This window comes from Oncorhynchus mykiss, chromosome 2 (genome assembly GCF_057628025.1).
Source record: "Oncorhynchus mykiss isolate SJ-2025 chromosome 2, ASM5762802v1, whole genome shotgun sequence".
Classification (NCBI taxonomy): Eukaryota; Metazoa; Chordata; class Actinopteri; order Salmoniformes; family Salmonidae; genus Oncorhynchus; species Oncorhynchus mykiss.
Genome location: NC_143023.1, coordinates 10,418,757 through 10,443,153, shown reverse-complemented (window position 1 = coordinate 10,443,153; position 24,397 = coordinate 10,418,757). Strand labels below are relative to the sequence as shown.

Genomic DNA, 24,397 nt, shown 5'->3' with positions numbered 1-24,397 from the left:
ACCTCGGCCAATTGTGTGCAGCCGGATGTGATGCAGCCTGGATTTGAGCCAGATACTGCAGTGATGCCTCTTGCACTGTCTTAGACCACTGCGCCACTCGGGATGTAACATGTAACAGTACGGTTAGGCTAAGTATTGTAGAACTAATTGGATAAATGTGAAAATTACAGGGCTCCTGAGTGGCGCAGGGTCTAAGGCATTGCATCTCAGTGAATGAGGCGTCACTACAGTCCCTGGTTCGAATCCAGGTTGTATCACATCTGGCAGTGATTGTGAGTCCGTCATTGTAAATAAGAATTTGTTCTTAACTGGCTTGTCTGTTTAAATATATGTATATTATTTTAAGCAAATAACTTGTTCTCAGTCCTTGACACTAGATGGCACTGTTAAGCATATCATCTTCAAAACAACATTCTTTTTATGTGAGAAGTCAATAAATGTTTCCCCGCAAATGTGTATTCATGACCCATATAGAAACTAGGCCTTGGAGAACTGAGATTGGACTCTGAGATGAGAGACTAACTTGATAAGGAACTTCACACTCTCACATGGATAATGGCACTGTTTCAGTCACACGGGTTATCAATACTTCTGTTGATCATCAGAACACAGTTTGCTGGTGAGTAGTCATTTTTGATTAAATTGCACTTGATTTAATTGTCTGAAAGTCATTTTTAGAGCAGTATGCATATTTAAAAAGTTAATATGCTAATTTGATCTATTTTTTTCCCATAATTTCCCAGGTGCTGAGTCTTGTTCTCATGTAGATGCGCCACAATTCATCACAGCTACTCAGGAAGAGGTAGCTGTCCTCCCCTGTTTCACATCAATCCACAAAGCAACCAGAGTGAAATGGACAAAACTTTCACCTAAACCTGAGGACATCTTGGTGTGGCCTGATAATCCATCTGTGGCCCATAAATCAGAACGTGTGGCTTTCGAGTCGGGAGCGGATGTTGTGGTGGCTGGAAACCTGTCCCTGTCTCTAAGAGATGTAAGGAAATCTGACGAAGGGCTTTATAGTTGCAATGTCTGGTTGGGATGGAGTTGTGTTCATGTGAAAAACATCACTCTAAAAGTGAAAGGTAAAATTATATATTCCATTTATTTCTATGTAAGTGTCAAATAAAAATAGAGTAAACCTTGTTTGAGTAAGCCTCTCCTCTCCTCCAAAGAATGCAAAATTCTACATTCAGTTATGGCAGCACCCAACGGGATAGCTACCCTGCCTTGCCTGTTGAACATGACAACAGGAAATACTCAAATATCATCAGTGGCCTGGGCAGAGATCAAGGGAGACAGTGAGATCCAAATACTTCAATACCCTACAGATATCTCCAACCAAACATTCCTAGGAAAAAGGGTGAGCTTTGGAGGGAATCTCAGTTCAGGAGATGCATCTTTGGCTCTCTCCATGGTGGAGTACAGTCACAGCCAATGGTACAGATGTAGGTTGCAGATGGGACAAAATGAACGCTGCTTTGAGGTCAAGCTGCAGGTTAAAGGTGAGTATGTGCTAGTACATTCTTATTCAGAATATACAGTGCATTCGGAAAGTATTCAGACCCCTTGACTTTTCCCACATTTTGTTACATTACAGCCTTATTCTAAAATTGATCAAATTGTTTTGTTTCCTCATCAATCTACATACAATTCTCCATAATGACAAAGCGAAAACAGGTTTTTAGAATTTTTTGCAAATGTATAATAAAAAACATAAACATAAATACATTATTTACATAAGTATTCAGACCCTTTGCTATGAGACCCAAAATTGAGCTCAGGTGTATCCTGTTTCCATTGATCATCCTTGAGATGTTTCTACAACTTGATTGCAGTCCACCTGTGGTAAATTAAATTGATTGTACATGATTTGGAAAGCACACACCTGTCTATATAAAGTCCCCAGTGGTAAATTAAATTGATTGGACATGATGTGGAAAGCACACACCTGTCTATATAAAGTCCCCAGTGGTAAATTAAATTGATTGGACATGATTTGGAAAGCACACACCTGTCTATATAAAGTCCGCAGTGGCTACCAGTCATTCATTTTAATCCTTGTCATATGAAGAAAAATAATGAAGGGAAATTATAGATAAAACATATCAGTACTCATCGGCCATTGGAAATAAACATTACACAACAAGTTGGAAATCGCAAATTCAACAATGAGTGGTTTGGAAAGAATCAGTGGTTAACTGCAAGCATTGGAAAACAATCATTAGCCTGCTATTCAGTGGAGTGGCTGTGGGGTGCCAAGTCTAATATTAATGGTCTCTTTGCCTAGTTTAAAATTATAAACGTTCAACATTGGCCATGCTGTCAATGAAGCATGATTTGTGCCGTGCTCAAAACAACTGTTAACTCGGAACTGCAAAATCTGACTTTAGTGAGTTCAAAACAACTGTTAAGTCGGAACTGAAAAATCTGACTTTAGTGAGTTCAAAACAACTGTTAAGTCGGAACTGCAAAATCTGTTGAAGACTCTGGGAAAACAAGCTATGACTGTATGTCCACGAAGGACCGCTGGGCCACCTTCCTCTTCAGGTGACCAAGAACCCTATGGTCACTTTGAAAGATCTCCAGAGTTCCTCTGTGGGGATGGCAGCATCATTCTGTGGGGATATTTTTCAGCGGCAGGGACTGGGAGACTAGTCAGGATCGAGGGAAAGATGAACAGAGCAAAGTACAGGGAGATCCTTGTTGAAAGCCTGCTCCAGAGCGCTCAGGACCTCAGACTGGGGTGAAGATTCACCTTCCAACAGGACAACGACCCTAAGCACACAGCCAATAGAACACAGGAGTGGCTTTGGGACAAGTCTCAGAATGTCCTTGAGTGGCACAGCCAGAGCCCGGACTTGAACCCGATCGAACATCTCTGGAGAGACCTGAAAATAGCTGTGCAGCTACGCTCCCCATCCAACCTGACAGCTTGAGAGGATTTGCAGAGAAGAATGGGAGAAACTCCCCAAATACAGATGTGCCAAGCTTGTTGCGCCATACCAAAGACTCAAGGCTGTAGTTGCTGCCAAAGGTGCTTCCACAAAGTACTGAGTAAAGCGTCTGAATACTGATGTAAATGTGATGTTTCAGTTTTTTTTTATTTTTATGAATTTGCAAACATTTCTAAAAAATGTTTTTTGCTTTGTCCTAATGGGACAACTTGTGTGTAGATTGATGAGGGGGAAAAAACAATTTGATACATTTTAGAATAAGGCTGTAACGTAACAAAATGTGGAAAACGACAAGGGGTCTGAATAATCTCCGAATGCACTGTATCTATATTTGTCAACCATTGCATTGGCAATTTGATGTTCTATAATGATCATTTTCTACCATTGAATCAGAACAGGAGGAGAACCTGGTTGTTCGGACTTTCACCACAACTGAGCTAACAGACCCTGGTAGGTGTACAATGTTTTTCTCTTATTTGTGTCTTTTATTTATTTAAAATAACAAATCTACTGAATATATTTGTGGACATATTTATCACCACTGGGTTTAGAGGACAAGAGACACACGACAGGCTTTACACTCAGTTCAATCAAATGAGACCATGAATGACTGTCATCATATTATATTGATGCTCTACTCAGCAGTTACCTCCAGGGGGAGTCCAGAAAGAGTTGCGACGGCTACAGTTGGAACGGCTACTATAGTGGCTTCATCCATGTGTGTGATTGTCATAATGGCTCTTACGCTGGGATTGATCATTTGCCTCAGACGCCGCAGACACTCAGGTATGTACGGACACTACTGTGGTTTATATTGACCTGGTAAAGTCAGGCTAAATGTTTTGAAACACACAGTATTATTGTATTGTGAATCTGCCTCTCTCTCTTTCTCAGATGGAGATGAGTCTGACTGGAATGCTTATGAAGATGTACAAGACCCAGGTAAGCCTGTTGATTATGTCTCATCCTGAATGTGCTCATAGGGCTCCTGGTCCACCTAAATAACGTCTTCATCTATTTGTTTCACAGCAACGGGACCCAATTGTCTGTATTCACTTGCAGATTTTGACCAGAAGGACAACCTACACACTTGTGAGTTTTTTCCACAATATTTTTGTACATTTTTTTAAAACCTGGGCCTCGATTCAATCCGGACCACAGTAGATCTAACCTGGGCCTCGATTCAATCCGGACCACAGTAGATCTAACCTGGGCCTCGATTCAATCCGGACCACAGTAGATCCGTGTTATAGCACAATTGGCATTTTAAAGGCAATGCTTCCTGGTACGCGGAGATAGCACTCACAATAAAATGCATATGTCAGCTCAATCGGAAATAACCTTTAAACATCAAAAATGCTAAAATGCGGATCTTTTGCGATCTGGATTGAATCTAGGTTCTGGTCACTGTCTGAGTCCAGGTTACAATGTTTCTAACACCTTCAGTTCTGTAAACAATTAACATCTCATTACATTGTATTTCTTTTTATTTATTTCAGTTCAATGCCAGTGAAAAGAATAATCATCTTTCAATCAACACACCATGTCTTACCGAACCCTTCACAAAACATCTGTAAATGCTTTTTTATGATATTCACCCACTTATCTTTCAACCCCTGGTATAGCCTCCATAGTATTACACAATAACAATCTTATCTTTCAACCCCTGGTATAGCCTACATAGTATTACACAATAACACTCTTATCTTTCAACCCCTGGTATAGCCTACATAGTATTACACAATTACACTCTTATCTTTCAACCCCTGGTATAGCCTACATAGTATTACACAATAACAATCTTATCTTTCAACCCCTGGTATAGCCTACATAGTATTACACAATAACAATCTTATCTTTCAACCCCTGGTATAGCCTACATAGTATTACACAATAACACTCTTATCTTTCAACCCCTGGTATAGCCTACATAGTAGTACACAATAACAATCTTATCTTTCAACCCCTGGTATAGCCTCCATAGTATTACACAATAACACTCTTATCTTTCAAACCCTGGTATAGCCTACATAGTATTACACAATAACACTCTTATCTTTCAACCCCTGGTATAGCCTACATAGTATTACACAATAACACTCTTATCTTTCAACCCCTGGTATAGCCTCCATAGTATTACACAATAACACTCTTATCTTTCAACCCCTGGTATAGCCTCCATAGTATTACACAATAACAATCTTATCTTTCAACCCCTGGTATAGCCTACATAGTATTACACAATAACAATCTTAGTTGTGAAATCATCAAATGGATGAGGTGACCAATTGTATTTAGCTTGATTTGATTGGACATATTCCTTTATTTGTGACCCCATGGTGGACCAACCTTTGCTGACGCTTTTCTACACCAAATGATGTGTAGTTGGGAGCTGTTCCAGACAGAGAGACATGCTGTTCTGGGGTTTTTACTTGTATTGCTAATGCTCACACACTGCCATCCTGTATTAAATAAACACACTTATCTGTTCACTCTCATGTGTTATGTGTCTTGTCTCAGTCCCATACATCTACAGAGTTTTACACTGCTGAAGAGAAGCTACCAGGTTTCATGTGGGATGTGTCTTGTCTCAGTCCCATACATCTACAGAGTTTTACACTGCTGAAGAGAAGCTACCAGGTTTCATGTGGGATGTGAAAGTCAGCAGAGTGATGTTCAAGACAGGAGGTGGGATGACTTAGCCATCAACCCCCCACACTGAGGAGTCATACTGAATGTGTTCCTGTAACCAACTTATGTCGGGGTTTTTAACTGTAGTAACTGGTGATATTCTGTAGAGGTTATTTTCTTTTTATGAATTTATTTCCACCATAAAAAACAACCTGCATAGACTTGATGTCATGGTGACACGTATAATGTTCCAAAATATCAAGGGAAATCCAAACCACAAAACAATGCCAAGTACAAAGTAGTCAAATTAGATTTAAAACTCAACTAACAGCCTAAAGATAGAGGACATGACATTACACTCAGTTCCCAGCCTGCAGAAGATCATAGAAACTGTTGTTGGTTACTCAGGAAGGTTGAATTGGTCGACCTTGAATCTCCTCATAGAGATGAGTCTGCGAAGAAAAGAAGGAATGTGTAAAACCAGTTGAATTTAGTTCACCAACATGGTAAAAGGGTTAGAAGACATTTAGTCAAATTTGATGTGACGTTGTAGGCATACTCAATTGGGCTTCACTTGTTAGTGAATTACATAGTTGTGTTTTATTGAATCCTTACCATTGCAACAGTTGTCTGCTGTTCTTCTCCTTCTATAGGCAAAGAGGGACAAATGTCAGCTTTATTTCACATGAATTTAATTCCGATGATATGGCTTTCTTTTTCACTGCGGTTCATTACTGTAGGTTTCATCAAGGATGCAACATCCAAATTGCAGTTTTGTAACACACACAATCTAACCAGTGAACAAATACGTACGAGCAGCACTTCCCTTGCCCTGCCTCTTCCAATACACGCCCCCTCCAACAGCACAGAGCAGCAGTAGCAGAAGGACTGACCATCCCACTGCAGGTAGAACACGACCTATTTGCAAAGACGTATAAAGTCACAGATACTGTATTACAACTCAATATCTTATCACAACATCACAGTAATGAAAGAATACAGCCTCAACACAGATCATGGCTATGCATTGTTCCAAACTACTTTCAAAAGTCTTACCTCTCTGGATGGTCCACTCCTTTACAGCCATTTCAACCCCCTCTCTGAGCACGGCGCAGGCTATCTTCTCTGTGCCCTGGCGGTCAGGGAGGAAGAGTTTGGAGATGAGGGTGTTGTTTTGTCCTATAGGGCCACTCTGCAACCCATCTTGGCCACTGTGAATCCAGGATAAATTGAAGTCTCCACAATCTTCCACACAGGTGAGTGAGCAGGTCAGGGTGAGATTGTTTCCGTCTGTGGTAGCATGCTCTGCAGATACTGAGTAGAACAACAAGAAGATCTACTTGATATCAGGACAAAGCAGTGATGTACTTTGTGCCGTTACCCTAATTTACTAAGTTTATACATAGTGTAAGGCACTTATTCATGTCTCAATGGTACAACCCATTGACACTCACCATCCAGAGTGTGTAGTAAGATTCTGTTCTGTTGCGAGCAGTTGTAGAGCCCAGAATGCAGTGTTTTCACATTGTTGATGACCAAAGACCCGTCTTGGCTGATGTGAGATGCAGGAAGGTGACCCTGAGTTCCAGCTGAGACATCGCCTGACCGAGACAGACTGGACAGTGACCTTTGACCCAGAGTCCACTGGAATCTGCTGCCCACCTCGAGAGAGGAGTGGGTGGCACAGGGAAGTGATACTGACTCACCCACTGCGACAAACACTTCCTCTATACCTCCTGAAAGAGAGAGAGAGGGAGAGAGAGAGAGAGAGAGAGGAAGGAGGGGAATTTGGTTGCAATATACTACTGTGTTAATGCAAATATGATGCAATAATACATAGTTCCAAACGTACCTGTAATTTCTGTGGTATAGCTGAGGGACGTCTTCACAACCTCTCCTTCAATCAGTTGACACCGCCACTTCCTGTGATGGTCTGTCTTCCTGACACCTCGGATGGTCAGCGTAGAGAGGCAAGCAGATGAACGTTCGGTTTGAAATCTCTCTCCCTGTAGCACTGTATTGGCCTCATTCAGCCAATTCAGCTTTATTTCACTTTGGTTGCATTGTGGGACAAGGCCTGAGAATATATTCAGGTAACATTGGAGCTTGATATCCATCTCTGGTGCTGTATTGGTGTCTGTTGCCAGAGTAACTGGTAAAAAAAAATGTAAATAATGGTGACAACACTCACTCAGAAATAGTGTGTATAAAGACGGACGATTTAGGTTGATCATAAATGATAACATACTGTTGAGAAGCTGAAGAGAAACACTTGAACTGGTATCCCCATCTTCACAGGTGTAAAGTCTTCCATCATCTATTTCAAGAGGTTGAATATGTAGAGAGCAGTCATGTCCCACTTTCAGTCGACTGGCTCTTCCTGAGTTTGGACCATCCGCTTTCACCTTGCCTGATAGTTCTAATTGGTTAGGAAACCCATCTTTCACTATACTCCAGGTAACAGAGGAGCAGGAATTGATGTAGGATGTACCACATGGTAAACTCACACTGTCTCCAATTGAAGCAAAGATTCTTGTGGGCCTACGGTCTTTTGAATAGTGTAAAAACAAGTGTTACAACATTTCTCATAACAAAATTAATAGGGAATCAATAAATATTTTATTTAAAATATGTTTTTAAAAAATATAATGTTAAAGGAATCTTATTTACCAGATGACTGGAGTCCAAGTCTAGTCTGTAAAAGCATAGAGAGACACAGTTTTAAGTACAGACACATCTCTCCGTCTTGTGATTTTCTTTTGACAGTTTGTGTTGTCATTCAGGAAATGACAAGTTCTCACTCATCTTCTCTTTTTTCACCAACTTCTAGAAATACCAGCCATCATGCCCTGGTATTTTTTAACCAAGTAGGCCTGATTTTTTTGCTCTTCCCCTTTCCATTCAGTTCTATTTGAAATCTTATGTTTTATAACCTAGCCTACAAACACAAGACTGTATGAGGTGAAAATAATTAACGAATTGAGATAAACCATGCAGAAAATTATGGCATTTCCCACCAAACGGATGTTATATAAATTCCATGACTGTAAAGAATATTCTACTATTCTCCCATATTACACTTATTAGATTATTTTTTTAAAAATCAGCCTGCTCATTGATTGATTTATTGAATTAAATCAGCATAGCAGGAAGAGGCTACACGTTTTGAATGGGGCCAAGAGTTCAACTGTTTTCCTAGCGATCATACAGCAACATTCCAAAATGTATGTCATAATGACAGGGTCACATTTTGGAATGTTGCTATATGACGTCATCGTTTATCAACGCGGAAAAGACGTCCAGATGTTCGGATTGAACAAAGCTAAACTGGGCCTTGAACATAAACCCGTGCGCGGCCATTTAGAGTCAAACGCTCCGTTTCTTCGCGCAAGGTCATGAAAATGAAAGGAACCAGTAAAAGGGCGGAAGAGAAGGGTGAGTTATTCTAACCATCTCAACAATTTCAGTATAGGCAGTCACTCATCAATATTCAGTGTTGGAAAAAATACCCAACTGTCATACTTGAGTAAAATACCATAATATATCAAAAGTGAAAGCCACCCAGGAAATTACTATTTAAATTGACTTAAGTATCAAAAGTAAATATAATTGCTAACATATATCTAAGTATCAAAAGTAAAAGTATAAACCATTTAAAATTCCTTGTATTAAGCGAACCAGATGGCATCATTTTCTTGTTTTTTTCAATTTAAGGATAGCCAGGGGCACACTCCAACACTCAGACATAATTTACAAACAAAGCATGTGTGTTTAGTGAGTCCTCCAGATCAGAGGCAGTAGGATGACCAGGGATGTTCTCTGTTTAGTGAGTCCCCCAGATCAGAGGCAGTAGGATGACCAGGGATGTTCTCTGTTTAGTGAGTCTCCCAGATCAGAGGCAGTAGGGATGACCAGGGATGTTCTCTGTTTAGTGAGTCCCCCAGATCAGAGGCAGTAGGGATGACCAGGGATGTTCTCTGTTTAGTGAGTCCCCCAGATCAGAGGCAGTAGGGATGACCAGGGATGTTCTCTGTTTAGTGAGTCCATCAGATCAGAGGCAGTAGGATGACCAGGGATGTTCTCTGTTTAGTGAGTCCCCCAGATCAGAGGCAGTAGGATGACCAGGGATGTTCTCTGTTTAGTGAGTCCATCAGATCAGAGGCAGTAGGGATGACCAGGGATGTTCTCTGTTTAGTGAGTCCCCCAGATCAGAGGCAGTAGGGATGACCAGGGATGTTCTCTGTTTAGTGAGTCCCCCAGATCAGAGGCAGTAGGGATGACCAGGGATGTTCTCTGTTTAGTGAGTCCCCCAGATCAGAGGCAGTAGGGATGACCAGGGATGTTCTCTGTTTAGTGAGTCCTCCAGATCAGAGGCAGTAGGGATGACCAGGGATGTTCTCTGTTTAGTGAGTCCCCCAGATCAGAGGCAGTAGGGATGACCAGGGATGTTCTCTGTTTAGTGAGTCCATCAGATCAGAGGCAGTAGGGATGACCAGGGATGTTCTCTGTTTAGTGAGTCCCCCAGATCAGAGGCAGTAGGGATGACCAGGGATGTTCTCTGTTTAGTGAGTCCCCCAGATCAGAGGCAGTAGGGATGACCAGGGATGGTCTCTGTTTAGTGAGTCCCCCAGATCAGAGGCAGTAGGGATGACCAGGGATGTTCTCTGTTTAGTGAGTCTCCCAGATCAGAGGCAGTAGGGATGACCAGGGATGTTCTCTTGATAAGTGCTTGAATTGGACCATTTTCTGTGCTACTAATCATTCAAAATGTAACGAGTACTTTTGGGTGTCAGGGGAAATGTATGGTGTTAAAAGTACATTATTTTCTTGAGTAATGTAGGGAAGTAAAAGTACATTATTTTCTTGAGTAATGTAGGGAAGTAAAAGTACAAGTTTTCAAAAATATAAATAGTAACATAAAGTGCAGATACCCCAAAAAACGACGTAAGAAGTACTTTCTAGTATTTTTACTTAAGTACTTTACACCCCTGTCAATATTTGAAATTCTTTTGTCAAACCAAAGCCAATGTTGTTGGCCTTCTCGTTTTTGCAGTTACAGTAGACCTACATCAACAGTGAAAACTGCTGCAAAAGTAAAAGTCCTTTGACCAATTTTCCGTCCGAAAGAACCCTGTGTGCTGAATCTGTTCTCTTTCATTTCAGGCTATGTCGCTCCCTATGATCCATTCTTCAGTGGACCAGTACGAAAGAGGTTTGTGCAGACTCATCATTGGTTGTTTTCCTTCATTCAATCTCGATTTCCATTTGGACTATTTATGGTTTGCGTCCCAAATAGCAACCTATTCCCTACACTAGGGCAGTACCTTTATCCAGGGTCTGTATAGGTTGAAAGTTGGGACATATACATACCATTTGTATTTTTTTCTAGCATAGATCTTTTTAAATGCACTGCTAAAATCACAGCATATGCAGAAGCACACATACAAAATCATGCTCACATTACATCTTAGATTTGTGTACAACTCTTTTGAAAGCGGACATGCTAGCTAGCTGTCATGTGGATTAAGTCCACCTTGTTCAAGCATATGAATCAGCTGATTTCATTTCTTTGTGTCATTTCAGGAGCTGCACAGATCTGATCTGCTGCATACTGTTCTTGGCTGTCATAGCTGGTTACATGGTCATGGGAGTTCTGGGTAGGGAAGTCTTCATCATCGTTTGAAGATGGCATGACTGTCATCATATGATATCTGTTTTATCCCTTGCTCATCTAAAAAGTCAGTATCTGATTGTCAATGTCAACATGACAATGAGAGAGATGATTCCCCTGTATACTGTTCGGCCATCTGTTAGTGTACAGCACAGTAGGCCTAGCTACATCGACCGAACCACTCTGAAATTAAACCCCTGTCATGGAAGTGTGTGATATGATTTCCTCTGGTTCTTTCTCTCTCCCTCCATCAGCCTGGTTGTTTGGAGACCCTCGCCATGTTCTCTTCCCCAGGAACTCCACCGGAATGTTCTGTGGAGTGGGAATGAATAGGTGATTACTGTATGTCTACCTAGTTTTGGTTCCTATGTTACTATATGTCTACCTAGTTATAGGTCCTATGTTATGTCTACCTAGTTATAGGTCCTATGTTACTATATGTCTACCTAGTTATAGGTCCTATGTTACTGTATGTCTACCTAGTTTTGGTTCCTATGTTACTGTATGTCTACCTAGTTATAGGTCCTATGTTATGTCTACCTAGTTATAGGTCCTATGTTACTGTATGTCTACCTAGTTATAGGTCCTATGTTACTATATGTCTACCTAGTTATTGTTCCTATGTTACTATATGTCTACCTAGTTATAGGTCCTATGTTACTGTATGTCTACCTAGTTATAGGTCCTATATTACTGTATGTCTACCTAGTTATAGGTCCTATGTTACTGTATGTCTACCTAGTTATAGGTCCTATGTTACTGTATGTCTACCTAGTTATAGGTCCTATGTTATGTCTACCTAGTTATAGGTCCTATGTTATGTCTACCTAGTTATAGGTCCTATGTTACTGTATGTCTACCTAGTTATAGGTCCTATATTACTGTATGTCTACCTAGTTATAGGTCCTATGTTATGTCTACCTAGTTATAGGTCCTATATTACTGTATGTCTACCTAGTTATAGGTCCTATGTTACTGTATGTCTACCTAGTTATAGTTCCTATGTTATGTCTACCTAGTTATAGGTCCTATGTTACTGTATGTCTACCTAGTTATAGGTCCTATGTTACTGTATGTCTACCTAGTTATAGGTCCTATGTTATGTCTACCTAGTTATAGGTCCTATGTTACTGTATGTCTACCTAGTTATAGGTCCTATGTTACTGTATGTCTACCTAGTTATAGGTCCTATGTTACTGTATGTCTACCTAGTTATAGGTCCTATGTTACTATATGTCTACCTAGTTATAGGTCCTATGTTACTGTATGTCTACCTAGTTATAGTTCCTATGTTACTATATGTCTACCTAGTTATAGGTCCTATGTTACTGTATGTCTACCTAGTTATAGGTCCTATGGTACTGTATGTCTACCTAGTTATAGGTCCTATGTTACTGTATGTCTACCTAGTTATAGGTCCTATGTTATGTCTACCTAGTTATAGGTCCTATGTTACTGTATGTCTACCTAGTTATAGTTCCTATGTTACTATATGTCTACCTAGTTATAGGTCCTATGTTACTGTATGTCTACCTAGTTATAGTTCCTATGTTACTATATGTCTACCTAGTTATAGGTCCTATGTTACTGTATGTCTACCTAGTTATAGGTCCTATGTTACTGTATGTCTACCTAGTTATAGGTCCTATGTTACTGTATGTCTACCTAGTTATAGGTCCTATGTTACTGTATGTCTACCTAGTTATTGGTCCTATGTTACTGTATTAGTACCTAGCTACAGGCCAAGCATCAGAAATCATGGCTGAGTCCTAAACAGACCTATAAGGTGGTGCACTCTAAAGGGATATAGGGTGTCTGTCAGGATGCTGGAACAGTGGCCTGGATGTGCAGTATGCTAACTCACTGAGTGTCTGAAAGAGATCAAGTTGAGACAACTCAGTCTTTGTTTTTAACTCTGTCTTGCCAGAGACCAGCCCAGGATGATCTATGTGGACATACTGAAGTGTGCCACGACCACCAAGGTGATGGCAGCAGCGCTCGGAGGCACACAGTGTCCCACCACACAGGTCAGACTCAAACTGTATCTGTACGATCACATCCTACCTGTCCCCGTCCGTTTGACCAGAGTCACATAGGACATATGACGTAACAGATAGGACATACTGCATAGGGTACAACATGTAGCTTAGGACACATACCACTTCATGTAATAGTCAACAGTATGGGGCCACATCATTTGGGGAATAGGGTTTCATTTGAGATTTGACTCACTCTCTCTCTTGATGGTTTCACTCACACTTTCGTTACCTGTGATACGTCAAATGTGAGACTGCGGGAAATCAAGGTTTGCCGTACACTAATGTCTGGTCCCTCCCATCTCTCTGTCCCTTCCTCTGCAGGTGTGTGTCCCTAAGTGTCCGTCTCACTTCTGGATGCTGTCTGCTGCTGCCTATGACCCCGACGCCAATCCCAAAGACTTCTTCCATCAGCAGTACTGTGACCACAGCCTCAACCTGACTACCACCACCTGGGTACAGGGCATTTTACACTGTTATCAATGTGCTTATAGAGACTGGAACTGGGTGTGTGGGACCATTAGTCCCAAGCATTCTGTCAAGCATAGCTACATTACAGTGTAGCTTATGTCTGTGTTTCATTCTGAGTTAAAGGGTTTGGTTGATTGGAAAACATTTTAATTTCAGGCATTGATTAGAAACAGATGTAGTTTCTACATGATTGCGTCTGTTAATACAGTGCTTCTGTATATTGGCCATCCTTCTAGTCATGTTTGGTCCTGTACTCTCTCTTTCAGACTGTCCAAGAGATCCTTGATGCAGAACTTTGTCCGTCCTTCCTTGTTCCAAGTAAATCAGGTGAAGTAGTTTAACATGGCATCCATCCTCACATCTACTGACAGGACTGTTAATGTGTACATTAAATAATAGTTCAATAAAATAAAAAGGATGTCTACATAATCATTGTACAGAGGATGAAGTGAAACAGCAGGAAACTGAGGTGAATCCACTCTGAACCTTTTCCTCACTCTACTCGTCCGTATGTTGTCGTTTGAATCACTACAGCTCTGGGGAGGTGTTTGCCCAGTCTACATGCTCTCAAAAGTGCTCCTTCCAACTTCACTCTGCCCGGAATGGCCTCCGTCAACGAGACAGTCAACAGCATCAGAAGCGCCATGGGGTTATCATTCATCCAATGAACCAATATTCTCCTGTAGATACTATACGCCTGTCCCAAAGGGCACTCTTTTCCTTTTGTAGTGCACTATTTTTGACCAGAACCCATAGGGAATAAGGTGCCATTTGGGACACAGAATATGTGTAGCTAAACAGATCATCACTGTCTCCTAACCTACTATATCTTTCCATTATTCCAGCTCACTGATATCAGGCTTCAACAGAAAGGCCATAGGAGTGAGGGTCTTTGAGGACTTTGCCTCCTCCTGGTACTGGATCTTACTGTAAGTCTGAGCTTCCAACTATCTCACAGTGGGTACATAGTACCACATAGAGCCATGATACTACATAGAGTCATGATACTACATAGAGCCATAGTACTACATAGAGCCATGGTACTACATAGAGCCATGATACTACATAGAGCCATGGTACTACATAGAGCCATGATACAACATAGAGCCATGGTACTACATAGAGCCATGGTACTACATAGAGCCATGATACTACATAGAGCCATGGTACTACATAGAGCCATGGTACTACATAGAGCCATAGTACTACATAGCGCCATGGCACTACATAGAGCCATAGTACTACATAGAGCCATGGTACTACGTAGAGCCATAGTACTACGTAGAGCCATGATACTACATAGAGCCATGATACTACATAGAGCCATGATACTACATAGAGCCATGGTACTACATAGAGCCATGATACTACATAGAGCCATGGTACTACATAGAGCCATAGTACTACATAGAGCCATGGTACTACATAGAGCCATAGTACTACATAGAGCCATGGTACTACATAGAGCCATGATACTACATAGAGCCATGGTACTACATAGAGCCATGGTACTACATAGAGCCATGGTACTACATAGCACCATGATACTACATAGAGCCATGGTACTACATAGAGCCATGGTACTACATAGAGCCATAGTACTACATAGAGCCATGGTACTGCATAGAGCCATGGTACTACATAGAGCCATGGTACTACGTAGAGCCATGGTACTACATAGAGCCATAGTACTACATAGAGCCATAGTACTACATAGAGCCATGGTACTACGTAGAGCCATGGTACTACATAGAGCCATAGTACTACATAGAGCCATAGTACTACATAGAGCCATGGTTACATGGAACTCTATTCCACATCAAGGAACTCACACAAGCAGTAAAATCTGATTTAAAAAAACAGAGTGACTTACAGGAGCAATTAGGGTTACGTGTCATGCTCAAGGGAACAGCGGCAGATTTTCCCCTAGTCGGCTCTTAACCGCTAGGCTACCAGCCGCGCCAACCGCCAACAGCCAACCGGTACTAACGCTAGTAAACCAACCAACAGTAAATCTTGTCAGTCTACCAGCACCAACTAGTCCACTGGTGTTTTACACTGTATGTCTATACCATGCCTGAGCTGTCTCTGTTCCAATATCCACACTATCCTACCACTTAGTATGAAGCAATGTGTTGACCATCTATTAGAAGTGGTATGTCAGTATAGACATTGGATGTCTAGTTGTTTGCAGTGGTCTGGTGGTTGCTCTGGACAGTTGCTTGTCAACCAACCAACACTAATGCCAGTCAGTCAGAGTGTTTAGCATGCCCATACCATGCCTCAGCTGCTCTCCAACAGTTTGCTGCGTGCTGTGTTTGCAGTGGTCTGACGCTGGCTCTGCTAGTCAGTGTGGTGTTCCTGTTGCTGCTGAGGTACCTGGCCATTGTCCTGGTCTGGATTCTCATGGTGGGACTTCTGGTGGTGGGAGGCTACGGTAAGTCTGGCTCATATAGCCCTGCAGCCTGGCCTGGACTAGATTATGTGGATCATATGTAGGGATAAAGTGGTGGTGGTGTCTGTGTGTGTGTGTGTCTGCCTGCCTGTCTGTCTGTCTGTCTGTCTGTCTGTCTGTCTGTCTGTCTGTCTGTCTGCCTGTCTGCCTGCCTGTCTGTCTGTCTGTCTGTCTGTCTGTCTGTCTGTCTGTCTGTCTGTCTGTCTGTCTGTCTGTCTGTCTGTCTGTCTGTCTGTCTGTCTGCCTGTCTGTCTGTCTGTCTGTCTGTCTGTCTGTCTGTCTGTCTGTCTGCCTGCAGACAAGAAAGACAAGGGTCAACATGCTTTTCTTACTATTTTGACTTTCCAATCTTTTGTATCTAGCAATCACTATTTTATACTCACATGCTAGCCTTATCTGGTTTTCTGTTAAATCTAGAATTATGACAGAATTTGCATAATGGGTTCTTCTCCTCCCCAGGAATATGGCACTGCTACTCAGAATACTACCATTTCAGCACTTCTAAACTGAAGTTCGGTGATCTAAGCTTCAATACAAATATCTCAGTCTACCTTCAAGTCAAAGAGACCTGGCTTGCTTTCTGTGAGTTTGATCATTATGTACTGTCTATGGGTTATATCAGTGGAGGCTGCTGAGGGGAGGACAGCTCATAATAGTATCTGGAACGAAGCGAAACCGTGTGTTTGATGTATTTGATACCATTCCACTCATTCCGCTCCATCCATTACCACAAGCCCATCCTCCCAAATGAAGGTGCCACCAGCCTCCTGTGTCCAAAGATTGGCATATATTTCTATTTAATTTAACATTTTTTATCCAGGAAGTCCCATTGAGGTCAGAGGACCTCTTTTACAAGGGAAACCTGGCCAGCTCAATAAAAAACACTATTTCTTTCTTTCCTCAGTGATCATCCTGTGCGTGTGGGAGTCCATTTTGATTCTGGTGCTTAGTTGTCTCAGGAGGAGACTCTCTGTTGCTGTTGCTCTCATGGAGGAGTCCAGCAGGTCAGACATGGCCTCAGATTTGATTCATTGTATTTATTAGTGTTTTATCCTGTATGAAAGGATGTGTAATGTGTGTGTTCTGTCGGCAGGGTGGTGGGTTACCTGATGTCCACCCTGCTCTACCCTCTGTTTACCTTTGTTCTGCTGGTGGTGTGTGTGGCCTACTGGGGAATGACCTCCCTGTATCCTTTGACCCATCATACATGGGGTTTCCATTTCCAATGCTTTCTAATGCATAAGCTAACTGGTTATTTTCACTGCTTATTTTGTCATGTGTGTTTTAGCCAGTGGTTGGAACAGAACAGAAAACGAGAAAAGAACAACATTTTTAGAGGAACAGAGAGAGAATCGGGAACGAAAGTGATCTATACTGTTCTGGAACAGAACCGTTATTCTACTGTAACCCCCCCCATCCGGAGTATAGTCTACTGTAACCCCTCCCCCTCCGAAGTATAGTCTAATGTAACCCCTCCCCATCCGGAGTATAGTCTACTGTAGCCCCTCCCCCTCCAAGATATAGTCTACTGTAACCCCTCCCCATCCAGAGTATAGTCTACTGTAGCCCCTCCCCCTCCAAAATATAGTCTACTGTAACCCCCCCCCCCCCCCACATCCGGAGTATAGTCTACTGTAGCCCCTCCCCCTCCAAGATATAGTCTACTGTAACCCCTCCCCATCCGGAGTATAGTCTACTGTAGCCCCTCCCCCTCCGAAGTATAGTCTAATGTAACCCCTCCCCATCCGGAGTATAGTCTACTGTAGCCCCTCCCCCTCCAAGATATAGTCTACTGTAACCCCTCCCCATCCAGAGCATAGTCTACTGTAGCCCCTCCCCCCCGAAGTATAGTCTAATGGAGTATAGTCTACTGTAACCCCTCCCCATCTAGAGTATAGTCTACTGTAACCCCTCCCCATCCGGAGTATAGTCTACTGTAACCCCCCCCCCCCCCCCCTTCCCCCCCCCCCCCCGAAGTATAGTCTACTGTAACCCCTCCCCAACCGGAGTATAGTCTACTGTAGCCCCTCCCCCCCAAAGTATAGTCTGCTGTAGCCCCTCCCCCTTTGGGGTATAGTCTACTGTAGCCCCCCCTTCGAAGTATAGTCTACTGTAGCCACTCCCCCTTCAAAGTATAGTCTACTGTAGCCCCTCTCCCTTCAAAGTATAGTCTACTGTAACCCCTCCCCCTTCGAAGTATAGTCTACTGTAGCCCCTCCCCCTTCAAATTATAGTCTACTGTAGCCCCTCCCCCTTCGAAGTATAGTCTACTGTAGCCCCTCCCCCTTCGAAGTATAGTCTACTGTAGCCCCTCCCCCTTCGAAGTATAGTCTACTGTAGCCCCTCCCCCTTCGAAGTATAGTCTACTGTAGCCCCTCCCCCTTTGAAGTATAGTCTACTGCATAGTTTGCCCACTCCATAGCAAGCTGCTCTATCCACACTGATTGGTAAAGTCGAGCTAAAGGTAAAAAAAAACATTTCAGAGGTTTAAAAAGGAAGAGAAAGGAACGATAGAAACAATGACTTCGAACCGATTCATAACTTTTGTTTCCTGGTCGGAACAGTGGAACGGAAACAAAAAAAATTATGGTTCTGTTCAGAACGAAATGATTGGAAAATCATTTTGTTTCCAACCACTGGTTTTTGCCTTTAGTTTGGTTGGGTCCTTGACTTGAGGCTCCCCACAGATACTTGGTCACATCAGGGGCCCCTCTCTACAGAGTGGTGTCTCTTAGCGACCCCTCTGTAGATAAGTGTAGTCTCATCAACGGCTCTGAGACCTGCAAGCCACAGGTAGATGGCTTCGCTTCTATTGGTTTCAATTGACAAATGATTCTGATGTCAGAACCTCATGTTTGCAACCCACCTTGAAATGAGGTAAACTAGGGGAAACACTGCCTCCCACTTGTCTCATATTTCTCTCCTCCTCCCCTGTCCTCTCCTCTCCCTACCCAGACGTTCAACTCCTCGGCCTACCCATACTGCCCGTCGGTGCGCTGCATCTTCTTCAGGTACGATGACACAGGCCTGTTCCAGCAGAACCTGGTTTACCTGCAGGTCTTCAACATCTTTGCCTTCCTGTGGTGTGTGAACTTTGTCATCGCCCTGGGCCAATGTACCCTGGCTGGGACCTTTGCTTCATACTACTGGGCCTTCAGCAAGCCTGCAGAAATCTCACCCTTCGCCCTGTCCCAGTGCTTCATACGCACTCTACAGTAAGACATGAGGGACTAAGGGTTTCTGTGGGGGGGGACATAGGATTGTGCCTTAAGCCAGACAGCTCTGACACACACACTTATCCCATCGGACATGCTACCAGGGGTCTTTTCACAGTCCCAAAATCCAGAACAAATTCAAGAAAGCGTAAGGTATTATATAGAGCCCTTATTGCATGGAACTTCCTTCCATCTCATATTGCTCAAATAAACAGCAAACTTGGTTCCAAAAAACAGATAAAGCAACACCTCACAGCACAACGCCTCTCCCCTACTTGACCTAGATAGTTTGTGTGTATCTACTGATATGTAGGCTACATGTGCCTTTTTTTATGTATGTAGTTCTGCCTTTGAGCTGTTCTTGTCTGTTGATGTTCTGTATTATGTCATTCTGTATTATGTCATGTTTTGTGTGGATCCCAGGGAGAGTAGCTGCTGCTTTTGCAACAGCTAATGGAGATCCTAATAAAATACCAAAATACCACAAAGCTTACCTACCTGTATCTTGAATATGAGGGCACTAGTTGTAGTAGATAAGCTAAGCATAATGATGGGTCAGTGTGAAGAGATATTTGATGTCATATCTTTTTAGACTGCGTCTAATGTGGTGTATTTCAGTAGCAGACGTTGGGTTCTGCTCGTGTGTTCATATGGAGTTCATTATGAAATGTGTTTATTTCTTCCCTTCCTGGAAGGTACCACGTGGGCTCTCTGGCATTTGGAGCCCTCCTCCTCACCTGCTTCCAGCTAGTCAGGTTGGTGCTGGAGTACCTGAACCATAAGACCAGGGGTAAGGCCACACACACACACACACACACACCACACACACACACACACACACAGTATGCACAAATAGACGTGGTTTTATGAGTCATTGACTAAAGGGAGCATCCTATTGATGTGACTGTATGATTCCCCAGTCATTGACTAAAGGGAATCCCATGTTGTGATGTGTCTCCAGGTTCTCAGAGTGCCTGTGGTCGGTTCCTGTTTAACTGTCTCAGATGCTGCTTCTGGTGTCTGGAATACTTCCTGAAGATCCTCAACAGGAACGCTTATATCATGGTCAGTCACTGTCTGGCATTCCTTTTAGCAGCCATTAGCATCCATGCACCTCTTCTAGCTCAGTTGGTCATTTATTCTTGGTGTAGGAACATGCAGTTCATCCTCGTCAGTAATGTCAGTAATGCATCATTCTGAATGACTGATAGATCGCCATCTACGGGGAGAGCTTCTGTGTGTCAGCCAAAAATGCATACAGTCTGTTGATGAGGCACATCGGACGGTAAGACTGGGTTTATTTGATTGGTCGATCTTCTGCTCTCTCTCTTTTATTTGTATTTTTCCTTTACTTCCAATATAGTCAAAGACATTGATATTGGTTTCTATGTAAGATGCTTCCAGGTTGTCAATATTCTTTAATGTGTCATCCTCTCGTTGGCCACAGGGTGGTGCTACTGGACAGAGTGACAGACATGCTCATATTCTTTGGCAAACTACTAGTGGTGGCAATAGTTGGTAAGAGAAGTTTACCTGAACTCACATTTGTTTGAACTTTAAGTATGAATAGCAGACTGAAATCCAGTCTGTTTCTGCCAACATTTCTTTACTTGCCAGTCCTTGTCATGCCTAACTTGTTACTATCACTCCTGATAACTATTGTGTTGGCCATTTTATCTTCAGTGGTTGTGTTTATTATCAGCATATTGTTTTCCTTCACTAAGGAAGTATGACTAATATAATGATCTAATGGCTGACCTGTCTCTGTTTTATCAGGTGTGTTGGCTTTCTTCTTCTTCTCTGGACAAATCCGCCTGCCTGGCGACACGTTCCAGGCCGAGATGCTCAACTATTACTGGGTTCCCATCCTGGTACGTCCATGCAACAGTGTTGTTACCAAACACTCAACACTCACAGTTCTTCATTGACATTCTATCTTCGATGAACACATTAGACCAGCGTTTTCCAAACTCGGTCCTCGGGACCCCTAGGGGTGCAAGTTTAGTTTTTTACCCGAACACCACACAGCTGATTCAAATGATTAAAGCTTGATGATTAGTTGATCATTTGAATCAGCTGTGTAATGCTAGGTCAAAAACCAAAACGTGAACTCCTCGGGGTCCCGAGGACCAAGTAAGGGAAACCCTGTATTAGATGATGTATGCAGGTTTGAAATGGATTTAGAAATGAGATCATTAAAATGGCTGATTTTCATTTAGTTTCTTTCACTGTTGAACTTAGTAGAACCTCCTTTGATATGAGATTATTATTTATTTTTTAGCCCCTTTTCTCCCCAATTTCGTGGTATCCATTTGGTAGTTAGTCTTGTCTCATTGCTGCAACTCCCGTACGGACTCAGGAAAGGCGAAGGTCAAGAGCCCTGCGTCCTTCGAAACACAACCCAAGCAAGCCGCACTGCTTCTTGACACAGCGCTCATCCAACCCAGAAGCCAGCCGCACCAATGTGTCGGAGGAAACACAGTACACCTGGCAACCGTGTCAGCGTGCATTGCGCCCAACACGCCACACAAGTCACTAGTGCACGATAGAACAAGGACATCCCTCCCTGCCAAACCCTCCCCTAGTCCGTACGACACTGGGACAATTGTGACCACCCCATGGGGCTCCCAGTCGTGGCCAGCGGCAACAGATCCTGGACTCAAACCCAGAATCTGTAGTGGCACAGCTAGCAGCACAGCTAGCACTGCGATGCAGTGCCTTAGACCACTGCGCCACTGCGGAGGCGGATATGAGACTATTAACGCGGTAGCCTGTGTTGCTAACTGCCGTGTATTTTTAAAGTTACATTTACTGTATGTATTGTCAGCAGTGTATTGATTGGTGCTGTTAGAACTCATGCAGCTATGTTGTCGTAATGTTGCTCTGCAGACAGTGATGGCCGGAGCCTACCTCATCGCTCAGGGCTTCTTCAGTGTCTACAGCATGTGTGTTGACACCCTGTTTCTCTGCTTCTGTGAGTACCAACACCATCTAACTCTCCAACAGCACAACACCACCTAACCCTCCAACACCACAACACCACCTAACCCTCCAATACCTACACCACTATAACTCTAACAGGGTAAGGTAGTCTTGTGGTACAGAAGTGTAAGGAAGAGTAAGGTATAATATAGTAAGGTATAGTAAGGTATAATATAATAAGGTATAGTAAGGTATAATATAGTAAGGTATAATATAGTAAGGTATAATATAGTAAGGTACAGTAAGGTGTAATATAGTAAGGTACAGTATGGTAAGGTACAGTAGAGTAAGGTAGAGTAAGGTATAATATAGTAAGGTAGAGTAAGGTATAATATAGTAAGGTATAGTAAGGTATAATATAGTAAGGTATAATATAGTAAGGTATAATATAGTAAGGTACAGTATAGTAAGGTACAGTATAGTAAGGTACATTATAGTAAGGTATAATATAGTAAGGTGTAATATATTAAGGTGTAATATAGTAAGGTATAATATAGTAAGATACAGTATAGTAAGGTATAGTAAAGTGTAATATAGTGTCATGACGTTGCCCTCTTTGGGTATAGCAAGCCCCATCCCCCTCTCCTCCTTCAACTAGGCTGCTGTGGTCAGAGAGAGGTCATAAATTCCTGAGGTTCTCCTCATGGTCACACTGTATAAGAGACAGAGTGAATTTTCACAGAGAACAAAGGAATTTCTTCCACCTCACAGAACTTGAGGTCCAAACAAATTACACGTTCTGGAGAAGGTATAAAAGATCGGTGAAGAATCCAGCTACGAACTGGTCCGTTTGTTACAACTTGGGGAAGTTCATGGCAGGTGGTGTGGCCACATTACCATGATGCTGTTTATATAATAGCCTCAGATATGAGGTTTACATCTAATTGTTGTATAACATGAATGAGTGAGTATGATACTGTTTGTAAAATTGTGTAATGTGATTTTGGACTGTTTAATGAAGGAAACTCCAATTCCCTTTTGAGTTGAACTAAATCAGAGGACCGCCCCTGAGCCCAGTTAGGGTCAGGCATCCTGGGACAGCCCCTTTTCTGCAATTCCCTATATAACCCAACTTTGAGAAATTCTCAGGCAGACCATGTTTCTCTCAATCACAGGAGTACAAAGGTTGCAGACCATTGCTGAATCTTTTAACCATACCACGTGGTTAAACTCTTAGACTATCGATACCGACAGAATAAGAACAAGTCTTTGATATGAATTACTAGTCTGCAGCTAGGAATTCGGTATCATTGAACGCGAAGAACGACAACTGCCGAAACATCCATTCTACAACAATGTCACCATGAACTATCCACTATAACCTCGACAGAGAGAGCGAGACGGACAATTCTACAAAAGAAACAAACTTTTCAACAGCGATCAAGACGACACACTGAGCGTAAATATATATATTGATTGCAATTGTTCCCGAATGAGTGAGTGTTCATGTGTAAAGGATAAGCATTTCAATTGTTCTCAGCTGACCCCACTCCCCGTTTTGTCCACCAAGCCGCGATGCCGGTTTAGCCCACTAGGGCACATTCTCTTATAATTTCTTGTAACCATATTGACTTTGTTTGTTTGTTTATGCACTTCTGTGAATTACTTAGTTAGTAATAAATAAATGATTTAAGACAATTGATGTATGAATGACTCATAGTGAAGACAGGGTTCGTGCAGATAACCAACAATTTACGACGTTTGGAATGAGACTAACGTGAGGTAAAATAAATAATTCATTAATCAGAAGACTATTTGATCAGATATAAAATATCTGAAAAGTTATTTTAGGAAATGATAACTTTGTAATCTGAATAATTTCCTTGGTGCCCCGTCTTCCTAGTTAATTACAGTTACATGATTAATCAGTTGATCGTGTAATACTAATTACAGAGAATCTTTAATAAAAACAATAAGTCTTCAATTTAATGATAGTAAAGACACGACAATAGTAAGTGACAATATAGTAAGGTACAGTA

At 42.2% G+C, this 24,397-nt stretch overlaps 3 protein-coding genes across 4 annotated transcripts; 2 read left to right on the top strand and 1 right to left on the bottom strand.

Moving 5' to 3' along the window:
* Positions 1 to 500: 500 nt before the first annotated feature.
* On the top strand, positions 501 to 5,449 carry LOC110534043 (uncharacterized). Of its 2 annotated transcripts, none has more exons than XM_090187759.1 (8): positions 501 to 619; positions 744 to 1,085; positions 1,176 to 1,505; positions 3,351 to 3,407; positions 3,603 to 3,743; positions 3,852 to 3,899; positions 3,987 to 4,049; positions 4,457 to 5,449. In XM_090187759.1, the coding sequence occupies exons 1-8, from the start codon at positions 556 to 558 to the stop codon at positions 4,468 to 4,470; spliced, it is 1,059 nt and encodes a 352-aa protein (XP_090043885.1). In that variant the 5' UTR covers positions 501 to 555; the 3' UTR covers positions 4,471 to 5,449. The 2 variants fall into 2 exon arrangements, with proteins under 2 accessions (XP_090043885.1, XP_090043882.1); XM_090187756.1 differs by having other exon boundaries at positions 3,600 to 3,743.
* On the bottom strand, positions 5,251 to 8,391 carry LOC118937651 (uncharacterized). The gene is made up of 8 exons (XM_090187748.1): positions 8,259 to 8,391; positions 7,837 to 8,136; positions 7,441 to 7,740; positions 7,043 to 7,324; positions 6,645 to 6,902; positions 6,402 to 6,506; positions 6,204 to 6,235; positions 5,251 to 6,040 (listed from the first exon to the last, which is right to left on the bottom strand). Exons 1-8 carry the CDS (start codon positions 8,365 to 8,367, stop codon positions 5,993 to 5,995), a joined length of 1,434 nt encoding a protein of 477 aa, XP_090043874.1. The 5' UTR covers positions 8,368 to 8,391; the 3' UTR covers positions 5,251 to 5,992.
* A 4,808-nt stretch (positions 8,392 to 13,199) lies between these two features.
* Positions 13,200 to 22,457, top strand: LOC149984833 (choline transporter-like protein 4). The gene is made up of 14 exons (XM_090185936.1): positions 13,200 to 13,286; positions 13,620 to 13,751; positions 14,033 to 14,084; positions 14,301 to 14,415; positions 14,612 to 14,695; positions 16,091 to 16,203; positions 18,926 to 19,014; positions 19,177 to 19,436; positions 20,132 to 20,226; positions 20,398 to 20,501; positions 20,648 to 20,721; positions 20,884 to 20,954; positions 21,213 to 21,307; positions 22,326 to 22,457. The coding sequence occupies exons 1-14, from the start codon at positions 13,200 to 13,202 to the stop codon at positions 22,455 to 22,457; spliced, it is 1,503 nt and encodes a 500-aa protein (XP_090042062.1).
* The last annotated feature ends 1,940 nt before the right edge of the window (positions 22,458 to 24,397 follow it).